Source organism: Onychostoma macrolepis, chromosome 01 (genome assembly GCF_012432095.1).
Source record: "Onychostoma macrolepis isolate SWU-2019 chromosome 01, ASM1243209v1, whole genome shotgun sequence".
Taxonomy (NCBI): Eukaryota; Metazoa; Chordata; class Actinopteri; order Cypriniformes; family Cyprinidae; genus Onychostoma; species Onychostoma macrolepis.
Genome location: NC_081155.1, coordinates 5371106 through 5388480, shown reverse-complemented (window position 1 = coordinate 5388480; position 17375 = coordinate 5371106). Strand labels below are relative to the sequence as shown.

The window sequence follows — 17375 nt, the reverse complement described above, 5'->3', positions numbered from 1 at the left end:
TCAGTGACTCTGTTAAACATATGGCCAAATTACCTGAGTGGAGAACAATAATAAATGATACGAAACATAGTAAATGGATTAATGAAGAACGATTCACACTGTTTAAAAATAATGAAGGAAACCTCATGATCTACATCAGAGGACTGAACACCCAAGATGCTGGAAGATACCAGATTGGGTTTGATGGCCGGTGGACCACTGATATGACTTTAAATGTGGAAGACGGTAAATTATTTTAAGACTGAATTTTTACCGTTACTCATTTCAGCCTACATCTACAAAATGCAAGACCTGTTAAGACTTTGTGTCTTTTAGAAGCTTAGCAGCAGCGGCATCAGTATTCTCTTATTTTTATTTTATTTCATTTTTTTTTTTTTTAATGGAATAAAAAAATAATAATAATAAAAATTGTGACTAATTGCAACTTTTTTTTTCTCACAATTGTCATTTTAAATCTCAAAATACAGTGTTTTTGTCATACTATTGTGAGTTTTTCATCTTTTTAATCTCACAACAATTCTGACAAAAAGGCAGAATTGTGAGATTAAAAATTCTGGAGAAAAAAAAAAGAAGAAAATACTGCGCCCACAGAGTAAGACACGCTAGATAGTAATCCGCACAAACAGGCAATGTTCAGACAATATTTGTCATGGTTATCTAAATAGTCACAGAAGTAACATAATTAAAGTTAACATTTCAAATACATGTTTTAAAATCTATTTATCAACTAAACCTTGCCATATGATGCACTTAGCATGTCTGTTCAGCGGCAATTCCTGTTCATGTCAGCAGAGATTCAATGGGCTATTTAAGCATCTGATGTATTTTGCTGTTTCCTTTGTAATGCTGGCAAGTTTGAGTTTTGTGTCTGCTTCTCCCATAGAAGAATATGCATTTTAGATAAATAAGTTAATTTAATTTGAACCACTACAGTAGAGCCACCATGTCTTTTAAAAATGCTGTATTGTAAGTATGTATGAGGCTGTGTTTTTTTCTTTCTCCCACAAAATTAAAAGATTTGTTGGAGGTGATTATATTAGCATTGTTTCTCTACATATTGCCTTCTCAGAGTGTAGTATTGTTCTATGAGTATTTGAAATCCAAGAACTGCCTTGTTGTGTAGTATAATTACTGAAAATGTTCTATATACTGTATGTAAAATATATTTCTGTATTATACCATTGACAGATTCATGTTGTAAAGAGTCAAAGAGGGTGATCGTGAATAGTGGAGAAATTGCCAATTTCAGCTGTGAATATTCACATAATCATATTAATGACTCCAAAATCATATTCAAAGAAGGAAAATACACTGTTGAAGAGATGATACGCATGTACACATCGAGTACGATAGGAAGATTCAGTGGTTATGATCGCAGAAACAAAAAACTCATAATTGTGAGGATTACTGCTGTGACACCAGATGATGGAGGAGTTTATTTGTGTGGAGTTTGGATCTACAGACACTCGTACAGTTACTCCATTATTAATACTGTTCATCTGCATATTATTAGTGAGTAGAACAAAATTAATCAAATCTTGCAGTAACATATTACAATCTGTGCTTGCTTAAGATTTAATGATGTTTATGTTTGACAGATAAATCGAATGTGTATAAAGTGAGCGGCTACTCAGGAGGTGGTCTGATGATCAAGTGTGAACATCCTCAATACAAAACCAAGCCAAAATACATCTGTAAAGAATCAGATGGATGTTCAGAGAGGAAGAATCCAGGAGTTCAGGATGAATGGATGGAGAATGGAGATGTTTCTTTATATGACGACACCAGAGCAGGAGTCTTGATGGTGTTTTTTAGAGAGCTGAAAGCTGCAGATGCAGGAACATACAGGTGTGGAGTGAAAGTATCTGACTATACTGAGAGCTTCACTCAACTTCAGCTGAGCGTTAAACACGGTGAGAAACCAGAGCACTTCAGCTTTTATGGTTGACCTTATAAACCAAATACAGAAATATTAAATAATCACAATAATTAATGCACAGTTTAGCTATTTAGTGGCTCCAGTGGTGAGACATGAAGGAGAATCTGCTGAGACCATCTGCTTTTATGATTCAATCTATAAATCAAAGACAAAGTCTCTATATATTTCATTCATGTATAGCTCTGTGTGTTTGTGTTTTATTCTCAGATTTCTCCATGATCATCATTATTAGTGTGTGTGTGATTCTGCTGCTGATCGGTGGATTCACTCTGACTGTGTGGAAATTAAGACACAAGAGACGAGGTGATGCTCACGCACACAGTCCAGTTCAGTCTACTGCACAGTTACCCACAATCCCCTCTGATGGGCTCCTGTACGCTGCTGTCAGTTTCCAGAAGCATGAAGAGTCTCTCAGTGACGCTACAGTCAGATTCAGTAAGAATGAGATTCACTCTGATTACGCCGCAGTCAGTCACCGCATGAGACTCAACTAACTCACTTATAACAGATCATCACACATTACATCAGTAAAAATAGGCTTTCTTTTCTTGTTCTTTTATTAAAATCTCTTCATAATTCATAATTTAGTGTTGAACAGTTGTTTGGTTTGATCAGGGTCGTTCAGTTCAGTGTGTGAATCATGAGAATTCACATGAAGTTCATGAAGTTTCTGCTGCTGCTCATGTTGCTCCTTTCACACATTTAAATATTTGTCATGTCAATTTGAGGGTGTGACAAAGGCAGGAAATAAAAGCCCTGTGTGACACTTCTAGAATATAATGTCAAGTTTCTACTCCAAATGCAGCTTTTGACATATATATGTAACCCCTTCAGACCTGATTTCTTTCTGCTGAGCAAAAAAAAAAAAAATCCCAGTTAATTTTTACTCCCTTCCAGCATAGAAATAAAGGGGAAAAAAACATTTTTGATAATTTATGTTTTTATTGGTATTTTTTCATGTCCATTACAATGGACGCCACGACTAAATGAACATAAAATGCCATGAAATCTTAGATTAAAAAAGGCCATGTTTTTAACATAGGGGGTTGGTGGATTGAATGGGTTGGATGATTGTGGGCAATGTAACCCCAAGAAATCAGTTTTGCATTCAGTTATCACGGATCTTCCAAATGCATTTCTAACTTTTAACATTGTAAGCTAATAAGAGATCACCCAATTACTAACAAATGGCCACAGCCATATCACCCTGCAGCCCAAGACCGGTTGCCCACGAAGCTAAGCAGGGCTGAGCCTGGTCAGTACCTGGATGGGAGACCGCCTGGGAAAACTAGGTAGCTGTTGGAAGAGGTGTTAGTGAGGCCAGCAGGGGGTGCTCACCCTGTGGTATGTGTGGGTCCTAATGCCCCGGTATAGTGACGGGGACACTATACTGTCAAAAAGCACCGTCTTTCGGATGAGACGTTAAACTGAGGTCCTGACTCTCTGTGGTCACTAAAAATCCCAGTTGCCTCCACTGGCCCCTGTCTATCATGGCCTCCTAATAATCCCCATCCACTGAATTGGCTCTACGACACTCTCTCCTGATTGTGTGTGTGGTGAGCGCACTGGCGCCGTTGTCCTGTGGCTGCTGTCGCATCATCCAAGTGGATGCTGCACACTGGTGGTGGTTGAGAAGAGACCCCCGACATGATTGTAAAGCGCTTTGGGTGTATAGCAATACACAATAAAGTGCTATATAAATGCTTCATTCATAACAAATGGAAAATAACAAAAATACATCTGCTGGATATTCCCATATATTCTCTCATTTGCGATGAGCAGCCTTGACGCAGTTTCTGTGTGGCACAAAGCAAAGGTGGATGTTGCATTTGTCACAGAATACATGTGTACCTCTGTCTTCTCATCATAATTCAGCACGTGGTCAACCGTATCATACTGCACTTCAGGTAGTGGGCATGCAGTTGTGGTTCTGGAGACATACTGGGTCTTCCACGTTTTGCTGCCACTGGTTTATGGACACTCACCAGACACTGGGCCACATTCATCTTGAAATGGAGGAGATCCAGGGTGTCTTTTGTCTGGAGATTGGCCCTCTTGGCACCCAGCCTGTACTCTAACCAACTGTTGACCACAGCTAGATCAAAAGGATGTGTAATCATTCTCAGGGTCCACTTTCTTGACTATAAAATAAATCAATTGTGAAGTCATAGCTTAGCTATGAAATGCTTATAGGTATTTTGTTTCTTTGCATGAACTAACTGAGTGCTGGCTAATATCTCTTGACTCCTGATGTCCATTGGGATGGACATTAAACTTTGAAAAAATCCTATAACTTAATGAAATGAAACATTTTCAAAATAACTTGAAATATTAACACTTGAAATTGTTAAAATTATGCTGAGAGAAAATGTATTAGGCTAGCATGAACATAAATTAACATTTTTTATGAAAAATAGGCACTTACTCCTCCCTCTCTTGAGCTTCAGAGCCATGCTTGTCTTGTCTGATGTCTGAAGCTCTCTCAGATCAAGTCAAAAGTAATTTCTCCATTGTGATTGGATAATCAGGAACCAATCAGTAATAAGCATTATCCAAACAATGAAATCAGAGATTTTTTATTGGTTTAGACCCAGAAATATGTAATGTCCATTCCAATGGACGCCAGGTCTGAAGGGGTTAATAAACTCACTTTTTTATTAGCAGCTCTTAAACAGACAAGTTCAACCAACTTTTATTTTATTTACTCTCGCCTCTCTGAATATTAATTATCTTTGACCTGCTTGAGATTTGTACATGTTAAGAGATATTAGTCGTAAGCACTATAAATAAGAACTTTTTTTAATAACTTATTTTCTTTTGCTGATGGTTTTCTTCTTTTTTCAGTTTATTCTTGTTCTGTTGGTATTAGTTATTTTTTGGTGTAAGACTTTACTGTCGAGCCATATACAGCGTTTATTTCATGAAGAATAAGGAATTTTTCTCTTTTTTTTTTTTACAATCTTTTCTTGCTTACTGTTAAAAGATAATCTGAATGGAATCGTTTTATAAGTTTTATTTTGGATATTTATATCAGTACTGATTTTTCACATAAAAACTAACTTAAGGTAATTTGAGGTCTGAACAGTAATCATTTTCTCTTTTTTCCCAAAATTATTCGTTTTTATTGGGAAATTTAAAGACATTTAATGACATTTTTAATCTGAGATTTTTTTTGTCTCTAAGTTTCTCGTTGATACTTCAGGTGTTGTTGTTGTGTGTGTGTGTGTGTGTGTGTGTGTTTGCGTGGTAAACAGTTTTTTTTCAGTCCAGCTCAAAACCGCAGAAAACAGATGAAGGTTCAGGGTCTCAGTTTATTTTAAATGTGAAGATTAAACAGACTTATTCAGGAAACCCACCGTGAGACACATGAGACTGAACACAGACAGACAGAAGATGAACATCATCGTGAGCAGAAGACAATAAAGACTAAAGAGTTGCTCAATTTACTGCAGACATCCAGTAATGCATCTTCAACATTTACGGAAAGTCATATATTTAGAAAACTGTTTCAGAAAATGATCAACAAATTATTCATATGTAATTTGACAGTTTTATTTTTATAATAACAAATCAAACAACATTGAAACAATGAACTCCCAAATCAATGTCTGTAAATGTCTCAATCAATGTCCCAATCAGTGTCTGTAAAAATTTTTAAATCTCATGCATTTTTTTTTGTTTGTTTGTTTAATTTATATCAGTACCACTTTAAACAAGCAACATTTACATGTTTTACATTATTATTATTTTTTTTTTTTCATCATCATTGTTATCTCCCTGGTAAAATTTGAAATATTATAGTGCATCTTCAGTATAGCAGTAATAATAAAATTCATATGCTAGTTTGCTTTTCTGAATTCAGATTTCAATTCAGAGAGAGAAAAAAAAATGTCAATCTCGGTAACAAAGGTTACAGCATTGTTGAATGTGTAATGTCAGTTTCTGATTTTGTGTTGTAATATTATGGGATCATCATCAGACAGTTAAATGCAAGAGCAAATTAAACAGATGAGACAAATACTGCAGTTAACATTTTTTGTGAATTACTTCAGAATTGCTCTTTAACTCAGTATCCTTACTAGATTAAAGAGACTTGTTTGTAAATGTCTCAGTGCTTTGTGTTTGCAGGGCAGATTAAAACTGTGGTCAGTGTGCTGAAGATTAAATAGCGTGCTGCTCTTCAGCTTGTGGTTTTCTGTACGTATTATTTCTGTCAAACCAAGATGTCCTTTAACCACTTTCAGGTGTGATAAAAACAGGAAATGGGTTTTCAGTTCCAGTAGAGACAGTCGTTTCACTTTCCACCATAAAATAATAATATGAATTTGTGTAATATATGAAAAATGAAAATATTATACTACTATATAATAAATTTTTTCCCAGTGGCTGAAGCCTTGGATCATCATTGAGTGAACTATCACTTGAATAGACCTAAACACACACACACACACACACACACACACACACACACACATATATATATATATATATATATATATATATATATATATATATATATATATAAAATTTTTTTTTTTTTTATGAAAATAATTAAATAGAGCTAATTGTTCAGGGCTGGCTCTAAATCTGGCTTTAAATGTTAATGAACTTTTATTCATTTCTTCTGAAATGTATACAAGGAGGTCATTATGCTTTTTATTATTATTTTTTGCATGTACAATAACTTCGACATTGTGTAGATGATGAATATATACGGTAGATCATTATATAGCACGGGGACTATTCGCATTGTTTTAAAATTCAACTCTATTCTGAAATTAAAAGACTTCCTCACTGGCAGATACCGCTGATCACAAAATGAGTCGTATTTGTTTCTGCCTCATGGTTAACTGTTTATTTTAAGAATCTTCCGCTCTTATTTAAATTGCTTATATTCAAATATGGCATAACAACAAAACATGCAACAGCCAATGAAGTTTAAGCGCAGTTTCTACTGCTTTTTCTCCTTTTATGGCGCTGCGCGCTGCACGTCGTTTGATTGAAAACAGAGCCCGCGGATAATTTGTCATATGAACGAGAAGATAAGAGAGCAATGTGAGTATTCAATTCAATTTAGTTCTGTTCCTCACGGAGAGCTGTTTTATGACTTTAGAAGACGTGCATTTACAGAGCAGCAAGCGCAGGGACGATTTTCTTCTGGAGCTTGACAGCAGTGCTTTGACTAAACGGTCACGCTGCTGGGGTTCGTGAATAACTACAATTATTTACAAACTCAAACAACAATACATTATAAACATGTTAAATTATGCAGTACACAGACGTGCTAAGATATCAAAATGGATGGCACATTTCAAACAATATATCAAACTATTGGTACATTTTCAGAACGAAATGTGAATACTGCATGCTCATTTAATATTCGACCCAACAATGCAATATAGTGGTTGTCAGTTAATGGTAAAACGGGGGTAAACGTATAATTAATTTGTATCTCAAATGTAGCTTTCTTACAGCAAATTACAACCTTTTAGTGTACATAAGCGGCGATATATTAAAGACGATCCCTTTTTTTGTTAGTGATATTATAATTTAGAGAGACAATAAAAACATTGAACTTTTTATCACTAACTTTAGAGAACTAACTTGGTCGAGACTATAAACATGAAATTTTACATTGTTTTAATTTTTTAACCTCTAGATGATCTCTTTAGTGTTAGTGGTTATGATGTCCTGTTCACCATTGTATTTATTATTATAGTTTTGTACCACTTACAGTAAACACACAACCAGGTCTTGATGAAACTCTGGTTCCATCTAGTAGCAAATTTGAGTTAAAGTTAAATTTCTACGCCTAAACAATGTCTTGGTTTCATTAAAATTAATTTTATGTGGTTGCATGGTAACTGATAAAGAAAGCAAAGTTCTTGTGTTCTAGTTTGATAAATTGTAAAATGCCACTAATGCATGTGTGAAAAGAAAGAGTTAATTTATGTAATTATTTGAAGCTTTAGCCTAATATTTGATAATTGCATGGATCCATTGTTCATGCAAATGTTTATGACCACAGTCAGAGTGAAGGACACAGATAAACTCAAGTTCCAGGGACTTACCTTTTGTGTTTGTGTTGTTAAACTGTCATCAGTGATGTCTGATTAACAGCTGCTGTCTGTGGTGCTGAATCCATGTTAATGTATGGTATTTTTTATTTATAAAGTTTTCGAAAAAAATTAAAAATCCAGTTAGGTCTGTTAGTAAGGTCTGTTTGCTCCTAAAGAGTGGTTAATGTTTCTTAGGACTCATAAAAATGTCAAAAACTCAAAGTACGAGATGCATTTTCATTTCCAGGAAAACCTCAGTGAACTTACATGTTCAGTTTAGAAGATTTAAATAATGCAGATAAATTCACTTCAGTGTTATTTGCCCTTATATAAAGAACATGAAACCTGTATGAGCTTCAATATCAGACACTGTATCATCCACTAGATGGCGCTCTTTCAGTGCGATTAATGTGATATTCAGTCAATAGTCTCGCTTACTGACGGCTGAAGGTTAGATGTGCACTGGGTAAAACATGTCTCAAGAGCACATACACCTGACAAGGCTTTTTTCAATTTAAAAAATTTTATCAATTATTTGTTGTGTATTTTCAAATGAATAAAAAATAAATATAAAAAATTAAAAATAAAAATAAATAAAACTCATTTTACTAATTTGTATATTCATTAAAATTAATAGAAAAAAAAGATTTGGATTGGTTTCAACTTAATAAATAAAAGGTTTTTGGATTTCCCCTTACTTCAAACGAATGCTAGTTTGGCTCATTATTATTATTAATAATAATAATAACAATAATAATAATAATAATAATGAAGGCTACACTGTAAAAATTACTGTGCAATTTACAGTAACTTACTGGCAATTTTGGTTGCCATTAAGACTGTAAATTTACAAAAAAAATCTGTAAATCAATAATTACAATTATTTGTTTTTTTTACAGATATCACTGTAAAATTACAGTAGAAACGTTTATGAATGTGAGTGAAATTACAAGAGCACAAGAAATTGTTTACACACCATCACAACAGTGAAAAATCTTCACTGTAATTTCTTGTGCTCTTGTAATTTCAAGAGTTTGCTGTATTTTTACAGTACAATTGTAATTATTGATTTACAGTACTTTTGTAAATTTACAGTCTTACTGGCAACCAAAATTGCCAGTAAGTTACTGTAAATTTTACAGCATTTTTTACAGTGTAGGCTATACAATAAAACTATACAATGACAAATTAACTTATATTAAACTTTGAACTTTTATTAACAGTATGAATAAGGGGAATATGTTTTATCTGCATTGTAACACAAATTAATAAAATGATCGTTTGTGGTTCATTATTAGCCTATTAATTAAAACACAGCCATAAAATAGTACAATGGCAAATATACCTATATTAAACATCTAACTTTTATTAACAAAATGAATAAGACGGATATAGCCTACTTGCGTTGTAACCCAAATAAACAAATCTTTTAAAACAAATGCTTAGTTTGATTGTGTTAATTTTTTTTCTTTTTCTTGAAAACACAGCAACAAACACAATGACACCTTCAGAAACAGTTTCCTCTGACTATTCAATTACTGCAGACTGAATTCATTCACAAAATCACAGATCATCACACATGACCCTGTCATTCACCCGTCAAACAAAAAGTTGTTCTCACAAGTGTTTCATTTTTGTGTTTCTTGAAAAACAGGTCATTTTTTTCAATTCACAGCGACAGAATACAGATGAAGGTTCAGGGTCTCTGTATAATTTGATTGTGAAGAAACCCACAGTGAGACACATGAGACTGAAGATGTAAGCAAAACATTGAGCAGAAGACAAAGACTAAGTTGCACATTCAATAATTCATCCTGCATCTACTGTAAGTGTTGAATGAATACTTTTTATTATCAAGAAACTGCCTTATTATGTTAAAGAGACTAGCTTGTAAAGTTCTCAATGCTTTGTGTTTGCAGGGTTTTTAGTGCGCTAAAGATGAACCAACATGAACTGCTTTCGTGCCTGTGGTTTTCTTTTGCTCTTGCATTTAAATTATTCGGGTCAAACCAAGAAGACCTTCAGCCGCCCGCAGATGTGATAAGAACAGAAAACTGGTTTCCACAGACACACATTTTCCACTCCATAAAAAGATTCTGTGAATTTTTGTAATATGAAAAATTAAAGGTAACACTTTATTTCGATAGTCCACTTTAGACATTCTACTAACAGTAAGTAACTTTGCAACTACATGTCAACTAGCAGTCATTATGAGTATTAGTAGACTCTGTTTAATATCTTCTAACACTTTATTTTGATGGGTCCACAACATACTGAGTATTAGAAACTTTGCAAGTATATGTCAACTTATTCTACTAACTCTAAACCTGCCCTACTGAGAGTTAGTAGACATGTAGTTGACATGTAGTTACAAAGTTACTTATAGTTAGTAGAATGTCTAAAGTGGCCTATCGAAATAAAGTGTAACCAAATTAAAAGGTTTTTGTAATGTCTCAGTTCTTCTTTCAAAATGTTTTATTAAGGTCAAATGAAATACTTCATAAAGGTCAGGAGGCTTATGTTTAGTTGTTACAACATGACAGGTGTTGGAAACTCAGAAGCGAAGACCAGGAGACTCTCTGGTATCTCCAGCAGGCTTCTTTATTGAGAACGTGCTGTGTGGTGCTGCAGTCATCAAAAGTCTAACTAAGGCAGCCATTATCCATACTGACCTTACACCCAGGGTTAAACAGAAGTGAGAAAACATACCCCAAAACAGGCAAACAGACCTAATTTACATCAAATGGTCCAAAGCCTTGTGAGCACCAGCTTGCCTAGACCTTGTAGATAACATTATCTCCAGATGTTTTAAGCAGCACCTGGTCATGAGAACTAGAGACATGTAAACATTCACACATAGTTTGAATCTCAGTAGGAAGATCAGAGACTGCAGAACCCCCTCACTGGAAACTTATACCTTAAACTTCCTGTAGCTTTTGGACCATTGTTTTACATTGAAACTCAACTCTGTATGATTAAAACACCTAATAAAACCACCTCAGTAACAGTGGGACTAATAATGCATTGTATTTGTAACCCTGTGTATCTCATCACACGTGGTCAATTTTTATTTTAGAAAATAAATATTCAAATATGGCATGCAAAATCTGTCCGATGAGGTTTAGTTTCAACTCCTCCTTTTTCTCTATATGTAGGTCCTTTTGAATGTGAAAGTTGTGGGTGTATCAAATTTTAACAGAGCTGAGAGGAGATGTTCTGTGAGTAGTCAATTCAGTTTAGACCTGTTTTTACACAGACCTCTTTTATGTCTTCTGAAGTTTTGCCGTCACAGAGCACAAGCATATGGTTCTTTCTGGAGTTTAACAGCAGTGGTGTAACTAATGGTCGCACTGCGTGGTTCACAAATCCCTCAAAATACATTTACAAACTCAAGCAACGCTGCTAAATAACTCGGTGTCAGACACTGTATCCTCCAGTAGGTGGCGCTCTTTCAGTGTGATTAATGTGATATTCAGTCAGTGGTGATGGTGGGAGGAGCCAGTAAAGCTGCTCGTTACTGATAAAGAGCTGAATAAAGAGGAAGTAACTAAAGCAGACAGATGTAGAGACAGAGAGATTCACAGAGATCATTCAGCATAAAGAAGACTGAACTCGTCACAATGAAGATCCTCCTCATCTTCTTCACTTTCTACCTGATCTCAGGTCAGAGCTTTTCTCTTTCATCACTGCAGTAATGATGCTGTTTTCTGTTCATCAGCTTTCTGATCACATTATCAATCTGATTGACAGATGCAGTGAGATGCTTTAGCGTCACTGGATATTCTGGAGGAAGCGTGCTTGTTGATTCTGGGAAACTTTGGTTCAGTACAAATGTTAAATGCTTTAATAAATTACCTGGGTGGAGAAATATAATGAATAATACGAAACATGATAAATGGATCAGTGTTGGAAAATTTACGTTGTTTCAAAACAATGAGGGAAACCTCACGATCTTCATCAGAGATTTGAATGAACATGATGCTGGAGGATACTGGATTGGTGTTCTTTACAAGTGGGGTTTAGATTTGACTTTACATGTGGAAGACGGTCAGTCATTTTTACATCAAAATCTGTGTAGTAAAATTCCTGACCATTTTTAAAGCCTGTTTAAAAGTAAAATATATTTCTTTATTATGTAAATGACAGATTCATGTTGTAAAGTGTCAAAGAAAGTGATGGTGAATGTTGGAGAAACTGCCACCTTCAGCTGTGAATATTCACAGAATCATATTAATGATTTAAAGATCATATTCAAAGAAGGAAAAGACTCAATTGAGATGATTTACAGCAGATGGAAGAAGAAAGAAAGATTCAGTATTTCTGATGACAAACATAACAACATCTTCAGTGTGAGGATTACTGCTGTGACACCAGATGATGGAGGAGTTTATTTGTGTGGAGTTTGGATCAACAGACACTCGTACAGTTACTCCATTATTAATAATGTTCATCTGCATATTAGTAGTAAGTAAAACAAACACTCAATTAAATCTTGTTTAAAAATGTCTGAAATTTGCATTTGCAGCAGAGTTGATTAGATATGACATTATAAAATATTGTTTACATTATTTACCAAAGACAGAAATATTTTATAATTATTAATGTACAGTTGACCTGTTCTTTATGTAAAGTACCTCCAGTAGTGAGACGTGAAGGAGAATCTGCTGAGATCATCTGTCCTTATGATTCAATCTATAAATCAAACACAAAGTCTCTCTGTAAGGGGAAGTGCTCCACTAGAGACAGAAATCCTCTCAGTGAGACTGTGAGAGAAGAGAAAGAGACCAAGACTGACAGACTGACTCTGAAAGATAACGTCACTGCAAGTGTCTTCACTGGGACCATCACTGGACTGACAGCAGAGGATGCTGGGAAATACTGGTGTGCAGTGACATTAGAAACAGACCTCAATTATCTTTACACTCATCTGATGGTCATCATGAACGAGGGTGAGGAAGGTTTATTCATCTGAATATGTGAAGCTACGGCTGTGAATTGATGTTCTTGTGTTTGTAATCATTTCCAGAGCTGAACTTGACTAAGTATGAAGGAGACGACGTGTCAATCCAGTGCAAACATCATGATGAAGATCAGAAAAGCTTCTGTAAAGCATATGAAGCCTCCATGTGTGTGAAGGATGGAGTTTCATTGGAGATGATCAGAGATGATCGATTCTCTTTCAGTGATGAAGCATCTACTGGAGTCTTTACTGTGAACATCACTGATCTGAGAGAAGAGGATTCTGGGATATACTGGTGTGGAGCTCACGTCATGTCTAAAGTGCATTTAAATGTGAAAAAAGGTAAATTAACAATTTAATCAATGTATTTGCTTCACTCTCAATGCTTCAAATAGAAACAAAATTGTTCAGGAAACCAACAGTGAGACACAAGAGACTCAACAGAGACAGAAACAGAGATGAAGTTGAATATGTGTGCAGTTCTGAGGTTGTTTTGGGCCTGAACGGGCCAGCCCACACTAGGCCATCATGGGATTAATGTGGGCAGTCCCATAGTGTGGGGTTTAGGTTTGGTGTGGGCTGGCCCTAGCCCACTGTGCCCGCAAAAAGCCAGCATAGGCCCCGCAGGGACATGTTTGCATGGTTTACTCATACTTGTTTTGTAAAATGTATTTATAACCAATAATGTTAAATAGAAAAGGGCTGAAAATTAACGTCATAAAAAGTAGTATTTGTGTAGACAATATTTCATTCATGTGTTTTATTTCAGATTTCTCCATGATCATCATTATTAGTGTGTGTGTGATTCTGCTGCTGATCGGTGGATTCACTCTGACTGTGTGGAAATTAAGACACGAGCGGCAAAGTGACGCTTACACACAGCCCAGTTCAGTCTACTGCACAGTTACCCACAATCCCCTCTGATGGGCTCCTGTACGCTGCTGTCAGTTTCCAGAAGCATGAAGAGTCTCTCAGTGATGCTACAGTCAGATTCAGTAAGAATGAGATTCACTCTGATTACACCACAGTCACCGTCTGAGACTCTACTCCTTACAGAGATCACAAATCATACATCGCACCAGTTGTGATGAATGGGGCCGAGAGCCGTGGGAGCGGAGTGAGTCCACTGGAGCAAATGATATTGAGCGACATCTGCATCTCGAGTCCCACGGAGGAGCTCCGGATACATAAAAGAAGGAGTGACGATAGAGAAGGATGAGGGAGGACCAGGCCTCGGACATCTTAGTTTGTTGTGGGTCATTATTGTTATGCGGCAGTCTTTTGTAAAGGGCTCTTACTTTTGATTTCTTGTTTATTTTAGAATTAAAATTTAAGTAAATTTTTTGCCGGTCCCCGCCTCCTTCCCTTAACTACAAACTGTGTAAAACCAATATTTTAAAAGTAGATTTTTTTTTGTTGTCGTCAGAGGTGTAGTAATAGGGCAGGCAAGGCAGGCATTGGTGTAACAGAAACAGTGGTGTTAGACATGAGGCGCTTGATGACAACTATTGACACAATTGACTTGAGTTTGAATTCGCCTTCTACCGAACTCGTTCTTCTCCATTTTCCCATCACATGTCAGGTCAGAAAGGTGTTTATTTTCAATAAAAATGAAAGAAACCCATATGGAAAAGTTCTGTTAAAAACACTTGTGATTCTTATATGTTCCAACAGAATATCGTAAGGGACATATATGCTTCAAAAACCACATATACAAAATGCATAATATTAATGTATTTTCAATCATACATGTTATATACGTCTTGCATATGACTAAAGCCTTATAGATTTTCATGATGTAAAAACATAGGGAAAGAATGCTAATTTAATGTGAATGTCCACCACATCTCTTGAGATGTGTATAAAACATCGTGCAGTTTACCCAGTTTCCCTTCTTTGAACTGTTGCTGTCTGGTCGACAAAATTGTCTATTGTAATATTTAATTGTTCTATTTTTATTCTTTTATTATCTGTGTTTTGTCTTGTCACTGTCATTCTGTCGCACTGTGGAGCTTCTGTCACAAAAACAAATTCCTTGTATGTGTAAACATACCTGGCAATAAAGCTCATTCTGATAAGGCTGTACTTAAATCATGCCCTTGCTCTTATCTTGTCCTAAGTGGAGCCCTATGTCTATAGTCAATCATAGTCATAACCTGTATACTGATATTCAGCCTTAGATGAAACACAAAATTTAAACTAATAAAAAAAAGAAAAATTGTAATTAAAATGTGTGCTTGTGTGTGTGTAGAGTGTATTCTACAAGATACAGTTGCATATTTCACATATCAATATAGTTTTCCTTTCAAATCCTACATCACCAGATTTAATTTTCATTTTTGACAATTACTTTATCACAGTACTAAGTTTAGTATATACAACAGTTTTTTTTTTTTACCTACAAACATAAAGCTTTCCAAAATGTCAAAGTAATTCTTATGCAAATCACCACCAACAGAGTTCATGTCACATATACAGAAATGACTTTGTCAATTACATTCCAGCCGATTTTTAACCCCTCAATTTTTATCACTTTAGATCACTGATCTAGAAACATATGACTCAACTTCATTCATTTACAATAATATGTCCTGATTTGTTCACAAACAACAGGACCAGACGTTTCGCAATTAAAGTAAACACATGGTCTCACAAATGTCATTGCTGTCAACGGTTCATTTTCCTACAGGATTTGAAAGAGCAGTCTTCATAAAGGTCAATGATATTTTAACAGTACATCCTCGAACCAGCTTCTGCACTGTACAATTTCCAAATTTGCCAACTGCATATAGGTGATGTTGGTCATCACTGACAGAGAAAGTATGAATCCTTGAAGATACTGCCATCTTTCAATATCACAACAGAGTTGTTCCTTTTCTTTGTCTTTGTGTATGTTTGGCTGTGAATGACCTCTCCATTGACAACTATTCTGTTATAGTACCTGCCAGTAGAGCTCCCGGGTACATCTAGCAATGCATTCATATCATTTTCAGACACCAGCCTAATCTTTGGCACTCCAAGTGCAGTCACCCTGTCATATTTAGCATAGAAATGACCTCCAGTAAACATCATGTAAGGAACTGTGTAGAATGATTTCATTTCAAGTGAGACATCATTAGATGAGCTGGCCTTAGCTGAGACCATGCTACCCTTTTGCAAAGCTGCTGAGGCACTGCATTACTGCTTTTCACTTGCTTGAGCAAGTAGCCATTGTAGTTCTCAAACATGAAAGCAGACTGGGCCCAGAGAGGACCCAAATTCTCAACACTTTTAGTCAAATGCAGGAGTGAATGCACATTGTAGGTCATCTGATCTTCGCCGTACAAAGACTGAACTGATTTAACATAAAGCTCAAGAGCCTCATGAGCATGGTCAATATCCTCTTGGCTAATGTCTGAACCTAGCAAAATGCTCACACCCTCCACAAGTAAAGCCCAGTGGCAAAGATACTTGTTTGGAAGTATCCCCTTCAGGACTGGCAAACTGTAATATAAAAGCCAGTTCTGCCATTAGTGAGCTTTCCAAAACCTTCTCTCAACAATAGACCGTGTGATTCGGGAAAAAATGCTTGGAGGCTTGATAGCTAAAAGACGTCCATCCACTTTTGCAGTGTTCAAACCAATATACCATGGTTGACTGTAGCTTTTGGAATCAAACCATAAACTGTGTTACTGGGGGTTTGCCGGCAAATAGCCAATGCATGTAATCAGGGACCATGCCATTGATCAGGTCAAAACAGGGCAAGTCCACAATTGGAGATGGCCCTTTTATACCCAAAATGCTCTGTTCATTATTTTTGGCAATCTCACCCAGGGCTCGTAAAATCGCTAGCCTGACGTCCCGGGGATATTGTGTTTTCCAGTCGGGCTACCAAAATGTATCACTGCCTGCCCGACGGGCTCCTTAAATACAGATCTCCCGCGGGTCCTTAAATTTGATACAACTCACTTTAAGAGTTAAGGCCATAAAATGTTTTAAATACGTTAAATGGTATAAGAAATGTCTTAATTATCATTTCTAGAGGTCTTACAGTTGGGGACGGAAAGACAAGAGTCGATACTGCAGGATTAAACTTTAAAAGGCAATGATGTCATTGAATAAATAATGAGCGCTGCACGTTTCAAGTCAAAACGCAGCGCGGATGTCTTTATGTGAATGTATCTGAAGGGAACCGACTGTCCTCAGAAACGTGTCGTTGGCATTTTAATTTCATCTAAACTATAATTCCTGATAAAGCAGTGTTTATGAGGGCAGAGCTGCTTTGTGTACAGCGTTTCCGGGGAAACCGCAATATTTCAGCGCTCCTAAAGCGCCACCTCGTGGCAGAGAGTGAATCTGCATTTCCAATAAGCCTTTCTTGCTGTTTATGGTCAGATCAATGCAAATATCAACTTTTAACGCAGCAAACACAGAGTTG

At 36.0% G+C, this 17375-nt stretch overlaps 1 protein-coding gene across 4 annotated transcripts in view; it reads left to right on the top strand.

Moving 5' to 3' along the window:
- Positions 1-15192, top strand: part of LOC131539420 (polymeric immunoglobulin receptor-like) — a 46543-nt gene extending 31351 nt beyond the window's left edge. The window contains exons 1-8 of one of the 4 annotated variants that reach the window (XM_058774040.1): positions 6528-6994; positions 9674-9823; positions 9918-11661; positions 11749-12045; positions 12145-12462; positions 12630-12947; positions 13025-13300; positions 13728-15192. In XM_058774040.1, the coding sequence (XP_058630023.1) occupies positions 11619-11661; positions 11749-12045; positions 12145-12462; positions 12630-12947; positions 13025-13300; positions 13728-13882 (1407 nt within the window). In that variant the 5' untranslated portion in view covers positions 6528-6994; positions 9674-9823; positions 9918-11618 and the 3' untranslated portion in view covers positions 13883-15192. Of the gene's footprint in view, positions 1-6527; positions 7143-9652; positions 9824-9917; positions 11662-11748; positions 12046-12144; positions 12463-12629; positions 12948-13024; positions 13301-13727 lie in introns of those variants that run through there. The other 3 variants (XM_058774023.1, XM_058774031.1, XM_058774049.1) reach the window with 3 other exon arrangements.
- Positions 15193-17375: the final 2183 nt, after the last annotated feature.